General features: G+C 41.0%; 1 protein-coding gene across 1 annotated transcript in view; it reads right to left on the bottom strand.

Annotated features, from left to right (window-relative positions):
• The window catches only part of LOC121840668, a gene marked incomplete in the record, with an annotated part of 71581 nt that overhangs the window by 18865 nt on the left and 28604 nt on the right, over window positions 1-24112 (bottom strand). The window contains 8 exon segments of the mRNA XM_042305270.1: window positions 13458-13505; window positions 19345-19374; window positions 19694-19741; window positions 19981-20034; window positions 20156-20202; window positions 20558-20622; window positions 20921-21231; window positions 22491-22772. Coding sequence (XP_042161204.1) covers window positions 13458-13505; window positions 19345-19374; window positions 19694-19741; window positions 19981-20034; window positions 20156-20202; window positions 20558-20622; window positions 20921-21231; window positions 22491-22772 — 885 coding nt within the window.

Genomic DNA, 24112 nt, shown 5'->3' with positions numbered 1-24112 from the left:
AAAGGCCACTGAGAACACTGATCCCAATGTGGAGAAGGCTCCAAAGGCAGCCAAGGTTGGAGCCAAGAAGACTAAGGACAAGGAAGCCGGTAAACTGAATCCACTGAATTGATTGTGCTCATCACTCCTAGGATTTAGACATCACCCTGTAATCTGCCCAATTGTATGGGATCATTGTTATTGAGCTACACCCATTGCAATGGAGGACATTTAACATTGCTCATTCAATGACTTGTATGGGTATCTCTCTTCTCCTCATTGGGTCTATGATTGCATGTGTAACAGTATAACTTTAGACCGTCCCCTCGCCCATACCCGGGCGCAAACCAGGGACCCTCTGCACACAACATCAACAGTCACCCACGAAGCATCGTTACCCATCGCTCTACAAAAGCCTTGCTGAGCAAGGGGAACTACTACTTCAAGGTCTCAGAGCAAGTGACGTCACTGATTGAAACACTATTTACCGCGCACCACCGCTAACTAAGCTAGCGTTTCACATCCGTTACACATGCATACACACACATCACTAACTCTTGTCTCTAGAAGCTGAGAATAAAAATGTTACAGCCAAAAAGCAGAAGGAGAAACCTTCAGAGGCAAGTGTGGTTTCAGTTATGTTCTGACTATTGGCATTGTTCAAGTGGTTTTGGGTTATAGGGACTTTTTTACACTTTTGTCATGGGTACTGTTCCCTATTTGGGCTTGAATTGAATCTCAAATTGAATCTCATGTTTTAAATGCTACCACAAACTAGCAGCATTGCAAACCTGTCATTTTCATCTTTCAGGATGAAAACTCAGGAAGTCTGCAAAAGCATCTGCTTCCAAGGTGGCCCCTGCTAAGAAGCTCAAGTCAAAGAGGACAAAGGGGCAGAGAGGACAGCTGAGGATCAACCCAAAGCACAGAAGACAACCAAGGGTGAAGGGGCAGCCAAGAAGGGTGCAAAGGCCAAAGCTTTCCAGAAGCCTGCAGAGGGTGATGAAGGGGACACTGCTGCTCCTGAAGTTAAAACCACAGGGAAATGAGGCAAGAGGGCAGCAGCAGAGTGACTGCACTCCTTTTATCCACTTTGTATGTTTTTTGTACTACTTGTTTGTTGCATTTAAGTGTAGACCTAGCTGCTGTAAAATGTAATCTCCACTTTTCCTGTAGAGAAGTGTTGGTGGTAGCTAAGGCTTTGTAAAGATGTTTAATGATTCACTGATGCAAGTTTATATATAAAAATAATTTAAAAAATAATATAAAAAAATAAAATAAAATATATATATAAAGCTGTTAAGTTGTTGTTTCTTGCACCTGCTTAATCAGTACCCTCTTCTGCCAGATTAATTGTATCACTAGTACAGTGACTAGTACAGTGACATGATATCTTGGTACCAGTCTCCTGAGGGACGACCCTGATGCTGGTCTTTCACTGTTCTCTCCACCATGGAATTTTTGGATGCTGCTGGTTTGTGGTAGCAGTCTTTCTATACAGTTAGAACTAACCATCTCAAAACAAACATTTCCCATAACTATGAAGCTATGGGAAGTTATTCAAAACTTTTCTGTTATGGGTCAGTGCCCACAATTGTGCAATGCAACATGTTGTACCACTTCAGTTTGTCCACAAGGGGGTGCAATAACTAATTGGGTCTTCAGTTTGGTATTCAAAGGTACCCAACCCAGAGCATTGCTGTCCGCTTGTTCTTTATTCCCTTGAAGTCTAACCAGCTTTTACTCAACCACCCCTAAGGAGAAGAATAAATCATTAATGCTGTTGACCTCAAGGCCTGGATTTGAAAAAGGATACACGGGAAGAGAGAATAGGCAACGCCATTGAAGCTGTCACATGGGGCCTATCTTTTATCTTTTATTTTCACCTTTATTTAACCAGGTAAGGTAGTTGAGAACAAGTTCTCATTTACAACTGCGACCTGGCCAAGATAAAGAAAAGCAGTGCAACAGAAACAACAACACAGAGTTACACATGGAATAAACAAGCGTACAGTCAGTAACACAATAGAAAAAAGAACGTCTATTTACAGTGTGTGCAAATGGCATGAGGAGGTATGGCAATAAATAGGCCATAGTAGCAGTGTAATTACAATTTAGCAGATTAACACTGGAGTGATAGATGAGCAGATGATAGTGTGTAAGTAATGATATTGGTGTGCAAAAGAGCATAAAGGTAAATAAAAACAATGTGGGGATGAGGTAGGTAGATTGGGTGGGCTATTTACAGATGGTCTATGTACAGCTGCAGCAAACAGTTAGCTGCTCAGATAGCTGATGTTTAAAGTTAGTGAGGGAAATGTAAGTCTCCAGATTCAGCCATTTTTGCAATTCGTTCCAGTCACTGGCAGCAGAGAACTGCAAGGAAAGGCGGCCAAATGAGGTGTTGGCTTTAGGGATGAACAATGAGATATACCTGCTGGAGCACGTGCTACGGGTGGGTGTTGTTATCGTGACCAGTGAGCTGACATAAGGCAGAGCTTTACCTAGCATAGTCTTGTAGATGACCTGGAGCCAGTGGGTCTGGTGACGAATATGTAGCGAGGGCCAGCCAACTAGAGCATACAGTTCACAGTGGTGGGTGGTATAAGGAGAGTTGGTAAAAAAAACTGATGGCACTGTGATAGACTGCATCCAATTTGCTGAGTAGAGTATTGGAAGCTATTTAGCAGATGACATCGCCAAAGTCGAGGATTGGTAGGATAGTCAGTTTTACTAGGGTAAGTTTGGCGGTGTGAGTGAAGTAGGCTTTGTTGAGAAATAGAATTCTAGATTTGATTTTGGATTTGGATTGGGAGATGTTTGATATGAGCCTGGAAGGAGAGTTTACAGTCTAACCAGACACCTAGGTATTTGTAGTTGTCCACGTATTCTAGGTCAAAACCGTCCAGAGTAGTGATGCTAGTCGGGCGGGCGAGTGCGGGCAGCGAATGGTTGAAAAGCATGCATTTGGTTTTGCTAGCGTTTAAGAGCAAGTGTAGGCCCAGGAAGGGGTGTTGTATGGCATTGAAGCTCATTTGGAGGTTAGTTAACACAGTGTCCACAGAAGGGCCAGATGTATACAGAATGGTGTCGACTGCGTAGAGGTGGATCAGGGAATCACCCGCAGCAAGAGCGACATCGTTGATATATACAGAGAAAAGAGTTGGCCCGAGAATTGAACGCTGTGGTACCCCCATAGACACTGCCAGAGGTCCGGACAACATTTTACACACTGAACTCTATCTACGAAGTAGTTGGTGAACCAGGCGAGGCAGTCATTTGAGAAACCAAGGCTATTGAGTCTACCAATAAGAATACGGTGATTGACAGAGTCGAAAGCCTTGGTCAGGTCGATGAAGACGGCTGCACGGTACTGTCTTTTATCGATGCCGGTTATGATATAGTTTAGTACCTTGAGCGTGGCTGAGGTGCACCAGTGACCAACTCGGAAACCGGATTGCACAGCGGAGAAGGTACGGTGGAATTCGAAATGGTCAGTAATCTGTTTATTAACTTGGCTTTCAAAGACTTTAGAAAGGCAGGGCAGGATGGATATAGGTCTGTAACAGTTTGGGTCTAGAGTGTCATCGCCTTTGAAGAGGGGGATGACCGTGACAGCTTACCAATCTTTAGGGATCTCGGACGAAACGAAAGAGAGGTTGAACAGACTGGTAATAGGGGTTGCAACAATGGCGGTGGATATTTTTAGAAAGAGAGGGTCCAGATTGTCTAGCCCAGCTGATTTGTACGGGTCCAGGTTTTGCAGCTCTTTCAGAACATCTGCGATCTGGATTTGGGTGAAGGAGAAGCTGGGGAGGATCGGGCAAGTAGTTGTGAGGGGTGTGGAGCTGTTGGCCGGGGTTGGGGTAGCCAGGAGGATAGCATGACCAGCCGTAGAGAAATTTTATTGATTAATTAGATTATCATGGATTTATCGGTGGTGACCTTGTTGCCTAGCCTCAGTGCAGTGGACAGCTGGGAGGAGGTGCTCTTGTTCTCCATGGACTTCACAGTGTCTCAAAACTTTTTGAAGTTAGAGCTACAGGATGCAAAATTCTGTTTGAAAAAGCTAGCCTTTGCTTTCCTGACTGACTGTGTGTATTGGTTCCTGACTTCCCTGAACAGTTGCATATCGCGGGGACTATTCAATGCTATTGCAGTCCGCCACAGGATGTTTTCGCTGGCTCCTCATCATCCCCCTCCTTTCCGCTAAGCCCGCCCTGTGTAGGCCTGGCTCCACCACATGCATCAGAGGCAGAGTACGGGTTTGTTAGTCAGTCGTCCCCCGCCCCTCACACCAGGCCCCGCCTCTGTCCCTCATTGTTCAGGGAGCCCCGCCCCACAGTCGCCTCCCTTCGTCACTCATTGAGAGAGCCCCACCCTTGTAGGTCAACTCGGGGACATCAGGAAGCGATCCAGTTACTGCGAGATGACCTCCCAGTTCCTCCACAGGAAGGCGAGGAGGACGACGAAGAGCAGCATGGAGAAGGTGTGGCTGCACGTCATTAAACTCTGTTTTAAAGTCACCATTGGCATCATGGTAAAGTCTCTGAGCGGGTTTCTTTCTCTCCAGCAACTAAGTTAGGAATGATTCCAGTATATTTGTTGTGACTGTTTATATTGATACCCCATCCAAAGTGTAACTGTGTAATTTTACCAATAAATGTCCTTCTTTGTGAGGCATTAGACCACCTCCCTGGTATTGTTGGTTGAATCCGTGTTTGAAATTCACAACGCGACTGACCGACTTTACAGATAATTGCATGTGTGGGGTACAGAGATCAGATAGTCATTAAAATCATGTTAAACATTATTATTGCACACAGAGGGAGTCCATGCAAAGTATTATGCGACTTGTTTAGCAAAATTTTACTTCTGAACTTATTTTGGATTTCCATAACAAAGGTGTTGAATACTCATTCACACTTTTTTTTGTTTTTTGTTGACATTATTCCACTTTGACATTTAATGTGTCCTTAAATTAAATCCTTAAATCCTTAAATCCTTAAATGAGTAGGTGTTACACTACACCGGTAGTGTATACAAATCATTTACTTTGCAATCTCATGGTAATTTGTTATAATTAGTATTACTCTATGGCATTCTTCTACCATGTTCCAATGCGTCATTATATATTACAAGATAGGTAATCATTTAATGTAATTCAAACAATTGCAGTGCTGCTTTTCACATGTATTCTTATAACAAGACATGGGCTAGTTGTAAAACACAGTATGTCGTGTGACTGACGCAGAACCTACATCTCCATGTAAATGAAACTGGTATCTTAGTGGAAGACACACAAAGAATGCAGTTTGATCTCTGCTTCACTGTCAGGAATTACACTGCTCTTTAATTAATAATATACATGAGAAGAATAGTAAAATAACAAATGAAAATGGGAGACACTGCTCCTTGCTTTGGTATTACCCTGCCATTTGCAACATATCATGCCAAGGAAGAAGGCAGTAACTGCTGTTTAAGGGTCAACGGTCATGTCAGAGGCCAGGGTCAACATGAATATAATATCAACTAAGAGTAAGGCAACAGATCACCACATCTCAAATGATCTCCCCAGAATTCATTTGACTCAATAACAACGATATATCTGTACACAGTGTATATATACTAGTGCAAGAGTTGGATCAGAGGAATAACTCACAGCAAAGGAGGATGATCAAAAACAGATAACGAGCCAGATCAGGGGTGAATAACGCAATGTTTCAGAGAAACAGACTACATAATAAGTACTGTGTCTGTGACTGAGATAATTCTATTAATAGAGAGGAAGACGAGGAGCCTACTCACAGGAAACCACAAAGAAAGTCCATCAACTGGTGTGATTAGAGGTAAATGTCTCCTGCTCCTAACATGAGCCAAAACCATTTGCTGATCTGTCAGAGGAAATAACTACATTTTATTCAGGCTTTCTTTTTAACTACACTGCACAATAAAAAGCAGGTTTCATGTACAACTACAGTATATATTGCCAACATCCAAAAGTAAGAAACAAGAAACAGTCTTGCTGTGTCTCCATATGACTCTCCATATTGTGCATTAGAGGAAATATTTTTCCTATCTACTGTAGTTATTATCTTAATAAGATAGAGGTGCAGATACATAAGCAGTAAACAACAACACTGAATATTTCCATGGAAATATAACATGACAAGTGGTGCTTGTTGTAATGGTCAGAAGCATGAATACATTTCTCATAATGGTGATTTTGGAGGGTGAATTTAGTTGAGTTTTTTTATATCTTGCTAAAATTGTCTGGTAAAGTATTTGAATAGTTTCCGTTAGATGTATCTGAGGTTTGGTTCAACAGTACTTCTGTCAATCTCCTCAACACAACTAGTCTCTGAAATATGATAAGCTGAAGTTTCAGAAGGACAGGATGCGGCAAGAGTCTCGTCTAACTTTCCACCCGACTGTGGTGTGTGTGTGTGTGGGTGCGTGTGCATGTGTGCACTCGTGCACCTGTTTGCAGGTGTGGGTACGTGGCAGCATACATGTACTGGTTGGTATGTGATCTGTAGACTGTCTGTGACTGCTGCAGGAGAATGTAGGCATCTTTGCTTCCCTCACAGTAAAACTAACCACAATGCAGATAATCTGTAAATTGTCCTTTGAATAATATTTTTAGTCCAGGACTAAGCATTATCTGTCTCTGGGAAAATCAGGGGAGAAGGGCCTTGGTCCGGGAGGTGACCAAGAACCTGATGGTCACTCTGACAGAGCACCAGAGTTCCTCTGTGGAAATGGGAGAACCATCCAGAAGGACAAGCATCTCTGCAGTACTCCACCAATCAGGCTTTTATGGTAGAGTGGCCAGATGGAAGCCACGGCTCAGTAAAAGGCACATGACAGCCCGCTTAGAGTTTGACAAACGGCACCTTAACGACTCTCAGACCATGAGAAACAATATTCTCTGGTCTGATGAAACCAAGATTGAAGTCTTTGGCCTGAATGCCAAGCATCACGTCTGGAGGAAACCTTGCACAATCCCTATGGTGAAGCATGGTGCTGGCAACATCATGCTGTGGGGATGTTTTCAGCAGCAGGGACTGGGAGACATGTCAGGATCGAGGGAATGATGAACAGAGCAAAGTACAGAGAGATCCTTGATGAAAACCTGCTACAGAGCACTCAGGACCTCAGACTGGGGCGAAGGTTTACCTTCCAATAGGATAATGACCCTAAGCACACAGCGAAGACAACACAGGAGTGGTTTTCAGACAACTCTTTGAAAGTTCTTATTGTGGCCCTTCCAGAACCCGGACTTGAACCCGATCAAACATCTCTGGAGAGACCTGGAAATAGCTGTGCAGCAATGTTCCACCTCCAACCTGACAGAGCTTGAGAGGTTCTGCAGAGAAGAATGGGAGAAACTCCCCAAATACAGTTGCGCCAAGCTTGTAGCATCATACCCAAGAAGACTTGAGGCTGTAATTGCTGCCAAAGGTGCTTCAGCAAAGTACGAGTAATGGGTCTGAATACGTATTTAAATATAATTTTCAGTGTTGATGTCTAAAAATCAGTTTTTGTTTTGTCATTATGGGGCATTGTATGTAGATTAATGGTGGGGGGGGGACTATTTCATCCATTTTAGAGAGGCTTTAACGTAACAAAATGTGGAAAAAGTCAAGGTGTCTGAATACTTTCTGAATGCGCTCTATATGGACTGAAAGAAACATTTAAGGAAAATAGCACCTTGATCTTCACCAATGGCCAGAAAAAGGTGACATAGACAACCATAGTTTTTGCATTATCTTGAAAAATCAAGATCAAATAATGTAAAATACTAACAAAGATGAGGGAATGGTCAAAGTCAATTTATTCTGCATACTTTTTTGTTTTACAGAAGAGAGCATTTCAAACAGAGAGAAAAAACATAGGATTTGTATTTGCTGTACCTTAAAGGTCTTACAGTGGGGAGAACAAGTATTAGATACACTGCTGATTCTGCAGATTTTCCTACTTACAAAGCATGTAGAGGTCTGTAATTTTTATCATAGGTACACTTCAACTGTGAGAGACAGAATCTAAAACAAAAATCACAGAAAATCACATTGTATGATTTGTAAGTAATTCATTAGCATTTTATTGCATGACATAAGTATTTGATCACCTACCAACCAGTAAGAATTCCGGCTCTCACAGACCTGTTAGTTTTTCTTTAAGAAGCCCTCCTGTTCTCCACTCATTACCTGTATTAACTGCACCTGTTTGAACTCGTTACCTGTATAAAAGACACCTGCCCACACACTCAATCAAACAGACTCCAACCTCTCCACAATGGCCAAGTCCAGAGAGCTGTGTAAGGACATCAGGGATAAAATTGTAGACCTGCACAAGGCTGGGATGGGCTACAGGACAATAGGCAAGCAGCATGGTGAGAAGGCAACAACTATTGGTGCAATTATTAGAAAAAGGAAGAAGTTCAAGATGACGGTCAATCACCCTCGGTCTGGGGCTCCATGCAAGATCTCACCTCGTGGGGCATCAATGATCATGAGAAAGGTGAGGGATCAGCCCAGAACTACACGGCAGGACCTGGTCAATGACCTAAAGAGAGCTGGGACCACAGTCTCAAAGAAAACCATTAGTAACACACTACGCCGTCATGGATTAAAATCCTGCAGCGCACGCAAGGTCCCCCTGCTCAAGCCAGCGCATGTCCAGGCCCATCTGAAGTTTGCCAATTACCATCTGGATGATCCAGAGGAGGAATGGGAGAAGGTCATGTGGTCTGATGAGTCAAAAATAGAGCTTTTTGGTCTAAACTCCACTCGCCGTGTTTGGAGGAAGAAGAAGGATGAGTACAACCCCAAAACACCATCCCAACCGTGAAGCATGGAGGTGGAAACATCATTCTTTAGGGATGCTTTTCTGCAAAGGGGACAGGACGACTGCACCGTATTGAGAGGAGGATGGATGGGGCCATGTATCTTGAGATCTTGGCCAACAACCTCCTTCCCTCAGTAAGAGCATTGAAGATGGGTCGTGGCTGGGTCTTCTAGCATGACAACGACCCGAAACACACAACCAAGGCAACTAAGGAGTGGCTCCGTAAGAAGCATCTCAAGGTCCTGGAGTGGCCTAGCCAGTCTCCAAACTTGAACCCGATAGAAAATCTTTGGAGGGATCTGAAAGTCCGCATTGCCCAGCGACAGCCCCGAAACCTGAAGGATCTGGAGAAGATCTGTATGAAGGAGTGGGCCAAAATCCCTGCTGCAGTGTGTGCAAACCTGGTCAAGAACTACAGGAAACATATGATCTCTGTAATTGCAAACAAAGGTTTCTTTTTTACCAAATATTAAGTTCTGCTTTTCTGATGTATCAAATACTTATGTCATGCAATAAAATGCAAATTAATTACTTAAATATCATACAATGTGATTTTCTGGATTTTTGTTTTGTCTCTCACAGTTGAAGTGTACCTATGATAAAAAATTACAGACCTCTACATGCTTTGTAAGTTGGAAAACCTGCGAAATCGGCAGTGTGTCAAATACTTGTTCTCCCCACTGTATAGAAGAGGGATTTATTTTTTATTTTATTTCACATTTATTTAACCAGGTAGGCCAGTTGAGAACAAGTTCTCATTTACAACTGCAACCTGGCCAAGATAAAGCAAAGCAGTGCGACAAAAACAAAAACACAGTTACACATAAACAAACGTACAGTCAATAACACAATAGAAAGATCTATGTACAGTGTGTACAGTGTATATGGGAGGTGAGGGGGGACCCACCCCTTTTCAACAAACAAAGCCATCCCCTATAGCATAATCGACCACCCTGACCGCTAAGCTCAAGTGTGCATCGAAACAGAATGTAAGCTCATATTAACTGGAAAAAAATGTAATGAAGTTGTGTTCTCACACCATTTACATCTAAACCACTCCGCAGTCATTGGACTTCAAGGCTAGAATATGTCTACAACACTGTACATTGAAGGAGCGACTGAGGTGCTGAGTAAGTTGAAATTCAACTGGGAATTTGGAAAACAACAAGTTAACATGTGACCATGGAGAAATTTGGAGATTTGAATAGCATTTGGAAATCTATATTTTTCAGTTTTGATGATCTGATGTTGCCAACAATGTAAACATTTTTAAAACCGAAATGTTATATTTTGTAGCTTGTCTCAAACGTATGTGGGCAATATCAATATCAATACTTTTGCTATAAGATCAGGCTTTTGGGGTTTGCTAACCTTTGCTGCAGAAATTGGTCAAATAACATGAGACTTTTCCCCCAGATTGTTTGGGTGCATCTGGTTTATATTATAAGCATATTTCAACACAAGATGAATTTCACCAAGAAAAATGTCTTAGCAATACCACTTTGGATCATAATGACTTAAATTATCTTAATTTCCTATTTACCTGTTTTTTTGCATTGTGTGAATATGTTATATATTTATTGATTTATTTTAAATTGTCTGTATCTACCGAGTTTGATCACAAATATATTTTATTTAGTAAACTGTATCAAACCGTTATGGAAGGAGACATCACACAGATGACAGAATATATATAAATACAGTATATATTTACTTGGGCATTTAAAGGGGAGTATGTCCCGGACCCCTCCAAAATCCAGAGTGTCAAAGTGTGATACAGTAAATTACGGCAGTTCCAAGCATTTTGGGGACCGTAAGCGAGATTTGCCCACCTCACCGATAAAACATTTTAGTGGCCCCGCTCATGGCGGCAAAGAGAAACATTTGGAGCTTTAAAGTTTATGTCCTGCAATTCTACTCATTTTGCCACGGGGCGGAGAGAACTTAATGTCCTGCAATTCTACTCATTTTGCCATGGGGCGGAGAGAACTTTGCAGTTATTAAGCAAATTTCCTGAAATTCAACACGTTGTGCCATTGTCGTGGAAATAATACAATTCAGTTTAAAGCTAATTTCCTGCAATTCCACACATTTTGCCATGACTTATGCCATGTTCATTTGATATCTGAGTGAGAGTGACTAACAAAATTATTGGGGGCCCCGTGGAAGTCAGGGCCCCTGGGCAGTAATTAGACCATTACTACAAGACTTAGATACCTGGTTAGACTAACTTGCCTAGCAATCTATAAAATCTTAGCTGACATGGGATAATTGAGTGACTGTCAGTGACTGAAATAACAAGAGAAAAACTTCTGATGTAGAACCACATTTCGAAACTGCACGTTGTGTATTCTACTATCCTACGGTTGTTTTTGGAGGGGAGGGGCCTCTAGCGGCTGCTTACTGAATGTTACTTATAAATAGAAACGGCACTGCAGTAGATGTTTTAGATACTTATTTACAGTAACATGATGTGTGATAAATAAAGGACATCCTGAAAGAAACAGTATTTCTGTGAGACATACAGAGAGCCAGTGGTGTAGTTTCAGTGTGTCTGCAGACTGTAAAACCCATCATGCTGGGCTAAGGATACTGGTCTGTCGGGGATTGAGCTGTATATGTGGTACGTATCAGACTAGAGAAAAGAAACAGACAGTTTAACTTCAGTCCTTTAATTCTACAGTAATGTAAATGTAATGTAATTTAAAATGATGCAACATCAATCTGAAACTGAGAGTCGATCACAGTCACCAAACACAGTGGGTGATTCTGAACTTACATTGTCGTTTTCAGATGACTTTCCATTTTCTTCAAAAGGACCTGTACAACACAGAAGGAGCCTGAGTGAGTGAGTGAGTGAGTCAGTATGTGCGCGCACACACACACGTCACTTCTCCTCCTGACTCAAACCATCCTGTAGACGTACAGCTCTATTCTCATGCTCTAACACATTATCTTATGTATAACTTAGATACATACATGCTTACTGATATGACTACCTCAGACCAACATCCAAGCCTAAACAACTTTGAGTCCTATAAAAGCCCAACATGTTATGAAACATTGGGACAGAGTTAAACAGACAAACCTAATGGTAAAGTTGTGGATGGTACAGAAGTGATCAGGCAGGAGACATTCTGTTACAAACTCACCTGAGGGCAAAAACGTGGACGGTACCGAGGTGATGAGAGAATAGATCCCAGCATCTCTTGAATCCAACATGCCTGCACTGCTCATAGCTCCCATCACCAAATCACCTACAACAGAAAATAAATAAAACTTGAATTAGAATTTGTTGTTTGTACATGCATGTGTGTAGTTGTGTTAGTAGTGTGTGCAGTGTTTGATGTATTTTGTTTGGAACATACATTGGCTGTGATCATCCTGTCTGGCTGTAGGTCTGTACAACATAAAAGTATATAAGAAGGTTGTGGTAAGAACATCTCATCATGGACAATACAGAACTAAAGTTTGATACAATCTGCATCATATTCACAAGGGAATTCTTACCTCTGAGAATTGGTTTTCTCTGAAAAACAAATTAGACTAAATGATTGATGTTGAATATACACTACACAATATCACCAAAATTAGTTGAAAGATTAACCCATGTCAAAGGCACTTACATTAATATGAGAAGGAAAATGTTTGCAAGTTATTTGTTATGCAGAATCAGAAGTACTCACTGGTCCTCCTGCAGAGATAGACAGCTGTCAATCCCATTAAGAACACGCCCACTCCAGAAGCCATACACACTGCTGTCTGCCATAATTGCACCTCTGTTTGGTGACATGATGACATCAGGAGAGGTCATTAGCTCTTAATCCAAATGTAAATACTTCAATTGTAGACAGGTGTTAGAATACCACTTTATTATTAGTCTTGGTAAACGTTTCCGTTTTCATATATGTGAGAAAAGACAGCCAGTTAGCTAAACATTTTACATTTGAGTCTGTGAAGGAAAATATTATGTTTGTGCTTTTCTAATAACCAATTGGACTGGGTCCATGCAACTGACTGATTGATCGTGACTGGGAGGAATCCTCACTATCAGTATAAGCAATTTGGCAGTGCGCCAAGAACATTGTTTTGAAAACCGAAAGGGGTGTCTCAGTTTCAAGGTCTCAGCTTGAAGAGAAGAAGCCTTGTGAGGTATTGGTTGGTCACATGCATGAAACAAACGTTAATGATGAATTAATTATGAATTTTGAGTAAGCTAAATCTTGCAAATATAACTTGTCTGTTTAAGCACTAAATAAGAGAACTAATGGGACTTCCCCGGCGGAGCAAGATAGAGGCATGCAAGATAGAGCAGTTTGTTAACAGTTAACACACATCACAACTAGTATACACCAATAAACAAAAATCGTGTGGCCATACAAACTTTCAGTTGGACTCTTTGGTGTGTCAGTTGTCAAAGTAGGATTAACAGTCAAATCTGGTGCAAAGCAAAGTCATTGGATCTGGTTATACAATAAAGTGTCTTAATGGGATGATTTAATCAATCCAAGATAAACCTCTTTTCTAGTAATTAGGCACATTTGTGATGAGGAAAGAATACAAAGACCTGGGTAAGATAAACTGAAAACAATTTACTTTTTTTAACTAACTAAAGATGACCAGCACACCTGATGTAGGATTCACTGCTGTGCTGGGGGCCAAAGGAGAGGTCAAACCTGGTGAGAAGAGATGAGAAATGTACATTTGTTTCATATCAAATCAAATAAAATGTTTTTTTGTCACATGCGCTGAATACAACAGGTGTTACAATACAACCTTACCATGAAACACTTACTTTCAACAATGCATTTTTTTAAGTAAGAAAATATTTGCTAAAAAAATTCTAAAGAAATAAAATGTAAAAAATAAAAACAATAACGAGGCTATAGGTAATTCAGGTAATATGTATATGTGAGAAGGTGTAAAGTGACTACGCATAGGTAATAAACAGCGAGTAGCAGCAGCGTAAAAAAGGAGATCAATGCAAATAGTCTGGTTAGCCATTTGAGCCTTTTGGACTTAGACTTGGCGATCCGGTACCACTTGCCATGCGGTAGCAGAGAGAACAGTTTTTGACTTGCGTGGCTGGAGTCTTGACAATTTTTAGGTCCTTTCTCTGACCCCGCCTGGTATAGATGTCCTGGATGGCAGGAAGCTTGTCCCCAGTGATGTACTGGGCCGTACGCACTAACCTCTACGGTCAGATGCCGAGCAGTTGCCATACCAAGCGGTGATGCAATCAGTCAGGATGCTCTCGATGGTGCAGCTGTATAACTTTTTGAGGATCTGAGGACCCATGCCAAATCTTTTCGGTCTCCTGAGAGGGCATAGGATTTGTCATGCCTTCTTCACGACTGTCTTGGTGTGTTTGGACCATGTCAGTTTGTGTATTACAGAGTCGGTCAGGGAGAGGTTGAAAATGTCAGTGAAGACACTTGCCAGTTGGTCAGTGCATGTTCTCAGTATGCGTCCTGGTAATCCGTCTGGCCCTGCAGCCAAGTGAATGTTGACCTGTTCAAAGATCTTACTCACATCGGCAACGGAGAGCGTGATCTGACATTCGTCCGAAACAGCTGGTGATTTCATGCAAGGTTAAGTGTAGCTTGCCTTGAAGCAAGCATAGAAGGCATTTAGCTCGTTTGGTAGGCTTTCGCCACTGGGCAGCTCATGGTTGGGTTTCCCTTTGTAATCCGCAATAGTTTGCAAGCCTTGCCACATACAACGAGCGTCAGAGCCAGTGTAGTAGGATTCAATCTTAAACCTGTATTAATGCTTTGCCTGTTTGATGGTTCATCTGAGGGCATAGCAGGATTTCTTATAAGCATCCGGATTAGTGTCTCGCTCCTTGAAAGCAGCAGCTTTAGATTTTTGCTCAGCGCGGATGTTGCCTGTAATCCATGGCTTCTGGTTGGCATATGTACGTACAGATGAAGTCGGTAATGTAGTGTACTCCTCAATGCCATCGGATGAATCCCAAAACATATTTCAGTCTGTGCTAGCAAAACAGTCATGTAGCATAGCATGCGTGTCATCGGACCACTTCTGTAATGAGCGAGTCACTGGTAAGTCTTGCTTAAGTTTTTGCAGGTTAGCAGGAATCAGGAGGATATAATTATGGTCAGATTTTCCAAATGGAGGGTGAGGGAGAGATTTGTACACATCTCTGTGTGTGGAGTAAAGGTGGTATAGATTTTATTTTTCTCTGGTTGCACATTTGACATGCTGGTAGAAATTAGGTAACATGGATTAAAGTTTTCCTGCATTAAAGTCTCCAGCACTAAGAGCACCGCTTCTGGATGAGCATTCTCTTGTCTGCTTATGGCCTTATACAGCTCGTTGAGTGCGGTCTTAGTGCCTGCATCGGTTTGTGGTGGTAAATAGACAGCTACAAAAAATATAGATAAACTCTCTTTGTATATTGTGTGGACTACAGCTTATCATGGGATACTCTACCTCAGGCGAGCAAAACCTCTAGACTTCCTTAATATTTGCACACCAGCTGTTATTGACAAATAGACAGACCTCCAGCCCTCATCTTACCGGAGGTTTATTGTTCTGTCTTGCCGATACACGGTAAACCCAGCCAACTGTATATGATCCATGTCCTCGTTCAGCCATGACTCGGTGAAACATAAGATACGGATGGTAAAGCAGGATTATCCACTTACAGATGAATTCTCACCAAGCATCAGGATCTGCGGCCCCTGTATCGGTCGTCTCCTCTTCATGCGAATGACGGGGCTTTGGGCCTGGTCCGTGAAAAGACATAAATCTTTCTCCTTCAATTCATTAAAGAAAAATCTTCGCCCAGTGAGTAATCACTGTTCTGATGTCCAGAAGCTCTTTTCAGTCATAAGAGACAGTGGCAGAAACATTGTGTGCAAAACAAGGTACAAACAACGCAAAAGAAAACACCCAGAATAGCACAATTGGTTAGGAACCCGTAAAATGGCAGCCATCCCCTCCGGCGCTATTCATATCTAAGAAAAGTACAATTTAGAGTGAACGTACAAGCAGCCATGAATAAGTCTATGAGTAAACCTGTTGGAGCTTCAGTGAATTAGAGTGAACTAAAAATGTAATTGCAAAGTAAGGGATACTTACTAGTTGGTCTCACTGTGATGTCAGGGGTCAAAGTAGAAGTAACAGTCGAAACTACTGGAAAGTATTAAAAGTTAATTCTGGATCTGATTACACAAGAAGAAAGGTATTCATTATTTCTGTTAGAAAACAACACAACTCAGTCAGTAGAAAGATTCACAATTTCAGAATTTTGAATATTATTGTTAAAACCCAGAGCCTTAAAAGCTTATGGTGTACCATGGGATGCCCCATTAACTTCTTATGGCTGGGGGCAGTATTGAGTAGCTTGGATGAATAAGGTTCCCAGAGTAAACTGCCTGCTACTCAGTCCCAGTTGCTAATATATGCATATTATTAGTATATTTGGATAGAAAACACTCTGAAGTTTCCAAAACTGTTTGAATGATGTCTGTGAGTATAACAGAACTCATATGGCAGGCAAAAACCTGAGAAAAATCCATCCAGGAAGTGGGAAATCTGAGGTTGGTCGTTTCTCAACTCATTCCCTATTGAAGAAACAGTGGGATATTGGTCATGTTGCACTTCCTAAGGCTTCCACTAGATGTCAACAGTCTTTAGAACCTTGTTTGATGCTTCTACTGTGAAGTGGGGCTGAATAAGAGGGGATTGAGTAAGGTCTGCCATGAGCTGAACATGCGCTGACCATGCGCGTTGACGTGAGATCGAGCTCGGTTCCATTGCATTTCTGAAGACAAAGGAATTCTCCAGTTGGATCATTATTGAAGATTTATGTTAAAAACATCCTAAAGATTGATTCTATACTTAGTTTGACATGTTTCTACGGACTGTAATATGACTTTTCATCTGAACTTTTGCTTGGACCTGCCAGTCGTGAGTTTAGATTGTGTACTGAACGCGCGATCCAAACGGAGTTATTTGGACATAAATGATGGATATTATCGAACAAAACAAACATTTATTGTGGAATTGGGATTCCTGGGAGTGCATTCTGATGAAGATCATCAAAGGTAAATTAATGTTTATAATGTTATTTCTGACTTCTGTTGACTGCACAATACGGAGGATATCTTTTTGTCTTGTTTGGGCTCTGAGCGCCGTACTCAGATTATTGCATGGTTTGCTTTTTCCGTAAAGCTTTTTTGAAATCTGACACAGCGGTTGCATTAAGGAGTAGTGTATCTAAAGTTCCATGTATAACACTTGTATTTTCTTCAACATTTATAATGAGTATTTCTGTAAATTGATGTGGCTCTCTGCAAAATCACCAGATGTTTTTGGAACTAACGTAAACTCACCCAATTCCGTACAAATGTGCGTAACCACGGCATTCAAACGAGGCTGCAATGAAAATGAATGAGACTGTAGTGACTGTGTTGGCATCAAAATCCGGGGTGTGAAACTACATTTCGATTCAGCATTGATTGACATGGTAATGGGCTAACAGTATTGGAGAAAAGATGAAAAAACTAACCCCTCTGGTGCTGTACGTTACATCGTGACGTGTCACTACGTAACGTCCAGCACGCATTTGCGACTCATTTTGTGCCGTACCGCCTCTTTCCACCAGGGGTAGCCCTTCTCTCGCAGATTAAAATCATGCTCAACCATATACACTTGTAAGAAAACTTCATTATTTTTGTCTAAATTAATATAATTATTGCTAATATTAAACTAATATTTCATGACTAGGGTGCCATTTGCAGTTTTTGCAGGTCATTTCTGCGAGCCATCATGACACTCAAAAGCCGGAACAGCTGCAGTTCACTTGTGAGGCTAACGTTAGCGCAGCCCTAAACCCCTCTTCAAATTCGACACAAACCTTCAAACAGGTATGTGATGAGACATAACATAAACTCTTTATGTTTTATTTACATTTTAAGGTTGATTAGTTGGACAAATCGGGTGAAAAAAAAAAAACAGTTTTCTTCACACAACATATTACCCCCTTTCAAGATCACTTCGTAGCCTTCGCTCCCCACCCGCCATTTTTAAAAAGACCAGACGGAGCTCATTGCCTTGATGAATTATGCAGAGATGGGCATCATGAAGGTCTCGTCATTAATTTAGTTGGAAAGGGGAGAAATTGTGTTTTACATTGGCATTGATATTACAGTTGATCTGGAAGTATTACGTTTTTTGGGCTCAAAAATAAGGTCAATTGTACGGATCAAGGCGATGTACAAAAGTGAGTGAGTTTACGTTACTGAACATTACGTGCCAATTTATGCTGAGATTTCTTTATATAAATATGAACTTTATCGAACAAAATGTACATGTATTGTGTAACATGAAATCCTACGAGTGTAATCAGATGAAGATCAAAGGTTAGTGATTAATTCTCTCTAAATTTCTGATTTTTGTGACTCCTCTCTGGCTGGAAAAATGGTTTTGTTTTTCTGTGACTTGGCTCTGACCTAACATAATCATTTGTGGTGCTTTTGCCGAAACGTCTATTTGAAATCGAACACTGTGGTGGGATTAACAAGAAGTGTATCTTTAAAATGGTGTGACATACTTGTATGCTTGAGGAATTTTAATTATGAGATTTCTGTTTGAATTTGGCACCCTGCACTTTCACTGGCTGTTGTAATATCGATCCCGTTAGTGGGGTCTCAGCCATAACATCCCACATAATGCTTACATGGATATTCCCTTCATTAACTTCTAGAATGGTCTCTGCTACTTACGATTGCCTGCTGTTTGTTAAATGCTCTACATTGGGTGTCACTCTAGTATGGAACCGTGAAATGCAGGGATTGGGGACTGACCTGAACTGGGATACCATTTAGGAAAATGTATTTGTTACCTCTAAAAACCCAGCACACCAGCTTATACATTATAAGCTCATACATAGAAGTTATGCAACCACATTTAGACATTTTAAGATGAAGCTGATTCCTACTCCAAAATGTGAGAGACGGCGTATGAATGCTGTTGTAACACAAATGTTTTGGGAATGTCCTGTGGTGTCCCAGTTCTGGTCACATGTTTTGGATTTCCTTACAAACATGTGTTTCCCTGTGAAGATCCACCTTTATTTTTGTTGAATGATAACTCTACATTTGTACTGCAACTGGTTCAGAAAATAATAATTTATGCGGTGTTAACAGCAGCACAAAAGGTTATCCTTAGTGGATTACCCCTACAATCCCCTTGCCTCAAACATGGTTATCATATTTTCAAGATATTGTTCGTTTAGAGCGATCAGCGGCCATGATAAACAAAGCTCGGGCAAATACAACTGAGGTATGGGATGTAATTATGCAAAACTCTATCAGATATCAGCACCTCTTGAACAAGCAATGGACCTACATGATAAGGGAGATGGGGGACGACATTTTATTTTCTGAGAATAATATAGAATATTTTTATTATAAACTCCACTTCCTTCCTGTAAATGTCTCATTTGTCTGAGAAAAGACAGGTAGTCAGCTAGAGATGGATGCTTACCCAGAACGCTTTCTGTGGAGCTTTGACCTCCTGGGCACATGCAAGAGAGAGACTGTTTAATAACAGTTAACACACAACACAACTTATTACACCACTAAACTAAAATCATGTGGACTCTTAGGGGTGTCAGTTGTCAAAGTAGAACTAGTAGTCGAACCTGGTGCAAAGCAAAGTCATTGGATCTGATTATACAATAATAAAAGGTATCTAAATGGGTTGATTTAATTAATTAAATATCAACCTCTTTTTTTTTAATCAGGGGATATTTGTGAGTAAAAACCTGGCTAAAATAAAGCTAGTCTATTTGTTTAGGTCCTATCTGCTAACTAGAGAAAGATGGACAACACACCGGATGTAGGATTCACTGCCGTGCTGGGGGTCAAAGGAGAGGTCAAACCTGGTGAGAGGAGATTACACAAGAACAAATGTAAATGCATTTAATTTATTAGGTCATTCAATAAGCAGAAATAGAGAAGTACACTACACATTACCTACAAATCAGATAGACTTAAAGTACACAAATCTAGACGAAATCACAGCAGCTATGAATGGGTCAATTCATAAATCAGATGGATCTTTAGTGAATTAATGTAAACAAAAATATACATGTAAGTTAAAATGAGTGGATTTACTTACTGGTAGTTGGTCTCACTGTGGTGTCTGGGATCAAAGTAGAAGTAACAGTCAAAACTAGTGGGAAGCAATATGATTACACAAGAATAAGATAAAGCATTAATCTAAACCCTTGACTACAATTGGTATTTGCAGAGATGGTCATTTAGAGGTCCAACACACCTTCTGTAGGACTCACTGTCGTGCTGGGCGGCAAAGTAGACCCAGGACCTGGAGTCAAACCCACTGAGAAAACACATAAAAATGAATTTAGCATTTTTTAAATTACTGTATTAATGATCATCATGGTGTTGTTGGCCTTTTGAAATACCTTCATGACTTGTCTATTCAAAGTGGGAAAAGTAGGACTATAAAATCACTACGGACAGATTGCTTCCTGCCCTGGAAGATTATATTTCTCCTCATTATAGAGATGATAAGACCAATTCATAAGGTGATCAAGTCTTTCAGGACAGATAAGGTGTTGATTGTTGTTGACAGCTTCCTAGAATAAAGTCACCATGTTATCTAACAGCAGAAGCCTAACAGAGTATAGATACGATCTAAACACTCGACTAGATGAGCACAGACATTATAATACTTGTGCTGATGATCCCAGGCGTTGGTGTTGAGGCTGGTGTCATATCTATAGAACAGCTTAATTATCTAACAGAACAGCTTCATTTACACATTGACACAACTATTCTTATTGCTGAAACTTGTGTTGCTTTAAAATAACAGCAGTGACACTTTAAAAGCACAAATATGTGGACTACCTGCTATAGAAGGTGTCTGTATAGTTGTTGGAGCTGAGAACTCCCACCAGATCTGAATTCATTTGGGATTGAAATGTGGTATTTAGTTTGTTGGTCAGAATTAATATAGTCATTCTAAGACTAAAATCAAAGTGAGTCAGATCATGAAGACCTACAGCCCTGATAGATTTGTTTAGATAATGACTCACGTGCAAAGCTGTGCCCATCACTGCGTGGGAGAGAGAGTTTGGTCCTGAGCTCAATCTGTAGTCACAGCTCACCTCCTTACGCCTCACTGACTGTAGACCACTGATCAGATCACTATGTTTTGGAGTGAATTGACAGAACCACTGTTTGGATGCTGAGGTGGCTTTTCTCTTCATGATCGGTGCTGTGAAGGATGGCTGACTCTCCTCTCCAACATACAGGCTACAGGTGGTGTCAGGACTTAAGGATTCATGAATCAAACAGATGATGGTGAAGTCCTCATCTAAATGGACTGTAATGTCTGGTTTTGGATCTGTTAGGAAAAGACAGAGACTCCTTTTTGCATCACTCTATTTGAATGTAATGTATATGTCTCAAGTGACACTGACTCTTACTAACCTAGAGCCTGCCATTCTCTTTATATTACGTATCAGCATGTCTTATTTGATATCATTCCTATTTATGAGTGCCATTTAATCATGTGTGCTGTGTGTTTACAACGATTGCCTTTCACTTAATTCCTTACATTCTCACGTGAGAATTGAAATTGAATCAAATTGAACGCACAGAATATTTTGCTTGCTTGTATGGTGTGTAGTGATTCCACAAATCTTCCTCTCCCTGCTCAGGAGGAAGAGCCGTACCCTGTTCGGGTAGAGCCAAACTAATCCTGCTCGGGTAGAAGCGAATGAACAAACCCTACTCAGAAGGACCCAGGTATCACCTGCTGTGTTAGTTTGGCCAGTTGCTTCTAGTTAGCCTACAGCCCTAAATCCCAGCCTATTTATACATTTCTAATAGGACTGTAGTGATACTGTGTATTACTGTGTATTACTGAGTTTATAAAGAACCTTTGATTGTACTTTTGCCTCTCTGTGGTTGTTTGCCGTGGGATCTTAGAACTCTACTTTTGACATATACATGTCAAATATTTATTGTCTTCACAACAACTATTTTGAAATGACATTGGATGAGATTGTGATTTAAACAGAATCATCCAAGACAATCTGAATATATAATTTCTTACAAAGAATAGTAACAGAGACTGAACCACTGTGCATCGATGGAAAGTGAGTTTCTACAGTGTAAAAACATCTCAGTTTGAGCTCAGCAGATGAACTTTGACCTGCCCACGAGAGCAGCTCAGTCCCCGTGAGTGATCGCATACAGGGTGAGGGTTTAGGATCTCTCCCCTCTGTGTAGAAGTAACACTGAGACACAGAGACAGATGGAGGAGTCTGACAGCTCAGCCGAACTGAGTCTCTCTCTGATGACTGTAGAACTGACTGTCAGCCTGGGAGGAGGTGGGTCTGTGAGATCAGGGGAATAGTGTCTCTTTGAAAGTTGTATTTCAAAACATCACAGGTAATCCATACATACTAACAGTATGGAAAATCCATTAATCAAATGTTCAACTATTTCAGCATTTATGTTTGTACAAAGTACAGTAATTTCTATCATTATGAGAAATTTAGACTTTCAGGAAATACGACAGAAGATCTCATTTTCAGAACGAGCATAATTAATACGGTATAACAGTGACGTGTATAATTTTATAAACCACCTACTTACCCAGAACAGTGACTGAGACAGGGTCACTAAAAGGAGATGTGTGAGATCTCCTTACAGCATAGTAACACGTCACTTTGACCACATCTGGAAACGTTTGATCTGCCCTCTTGAGCAGCTCTGTTCCTGTTATTGTCTGAGTACAGGATGAGTCTGGAAGATTCTTCCTCCCCTCTATGTAGAAGTAACAGTGAGACACAGGCAGAGATGGAGGAGTCTCACAACTCAGCTGAACTGATTCTGTCTCTCTGATGACTGTAGAACTCACTGTCAGCTGAGGAAGGTCTGTGAGAATAGGGGATTACGCATTTAGCATTTTGTGGTTTTGAGAAATGTACTGATAGCCTAATCCCTCCTTGTTATTTCAGAATTAAGGATCTTGAGTCAATATTTTATGCAGCGACAGTATGGGAAATTAAGGAGATATAATATATTGCTTGATTGTTTCATGTAATAGATTATGAGAACACACAGTATGATAACATATCCCAAGAGGAACATGGTAATGATGGCCCAACAGTACATTGTTTACAACCATTCAAATAGTCTTCTTACCCTGAATTGTGACTGTTGAAGGCTCACTGTATATGGATCTAAACTGTGAACCTGTAGCACTGTACTGACATTGTATTTTGACCTCAGCTGGTGAACTCTGACTCTGACCTAAATGCGTTTTATTTACATCCTTTCACCAGGACATATGCTCATTTGGAACGTTGCTAAATTGGCACAGCCAAACAACGGAAGTGATGGATTTCTTTCTGACCAGAACTGTCCCAGAGCTTGGGGAGGTGTGTCTGTGCTTGTGCTGCAGCGGCAGGTGCACAAGACAAAACTTTACCAGCATCACACATATCGGTGAATCACTGTGACATATGAAATACAAGTGATAGTGTAATCAATCTGTAATAACTATGTAAAGAAGTAACAAATGTGTTAAATTATTATGTGACGTACAGTCATATCTAGGTCCTGATTGGTCAACAAGCTGATTTGACGCATCAAACAGTGTTATTTCACGTGTATCTTTTTGAAAAAGCAAAGACCCAAATGGAGTTCCATACTTTTACAGATGCACAATCGAGAGCATCCTGTCGGGCTGTACGGCAACTGCTCTGCCCCCAACCGTAAGGTTCTCAGAGGGTAGTGAGGTCTGCATGACGCAACACTGGGGGCAAACTAACTGCCCTCCAGGACACCTCACCACCCGATGTCACAGGAAGGCCGCAAAGATCATCAGGACAACAACCACCGAGCCACTGCCTGTTCACCCCGCTATCATCCAGAAGGCGAGGTCAGTACAGGTGCGTCAAAGCAGGGACCGAGAGACTGAAAACAGCTTCTATCTCAAGGCCATCAGACTGTTAAACAGCCACCACTAACATTGAGTGGCTGCTGCCAACTATATGACTCAACTCCAGCCAAATTAAAATGAAGATTGTATCAGTAGACACTTGAAACAATGCCACTCAATATAATGTTTATATACCTACATTACTCATCTCATATGTATATACTGTACTCGATACCATCTACTGCATCTTGCCTATGCCATTCTGTACCATCACTCATTCATATATCTTTATGTACATATTCTTTATCCCTTTACGCTTGTGTGTATAAGG

This window comes from Oncorhynchus tshawytscha, linkage group LG02 (assembly GCF_018296145.1).
Source record: "Oncorhynchus tshawytscha isolate Ot180627B linkage group LG02, Otsh_v2.0, whole genome shotgun sequence".
Taxonomy (NCBI): domain Eukaryota; kingdom Metazoa; phylum Chordata; class Actinopteri; order Salmoniformes; family Salmonidae; genus Oncorhynchus; species Oncorhynchus tshawytscha.
The sequence above is the reverse complement of the archived record's forward strand: the minus strand, read 5'-3'. Positions and strand labels throughout refer to the sequence as shown.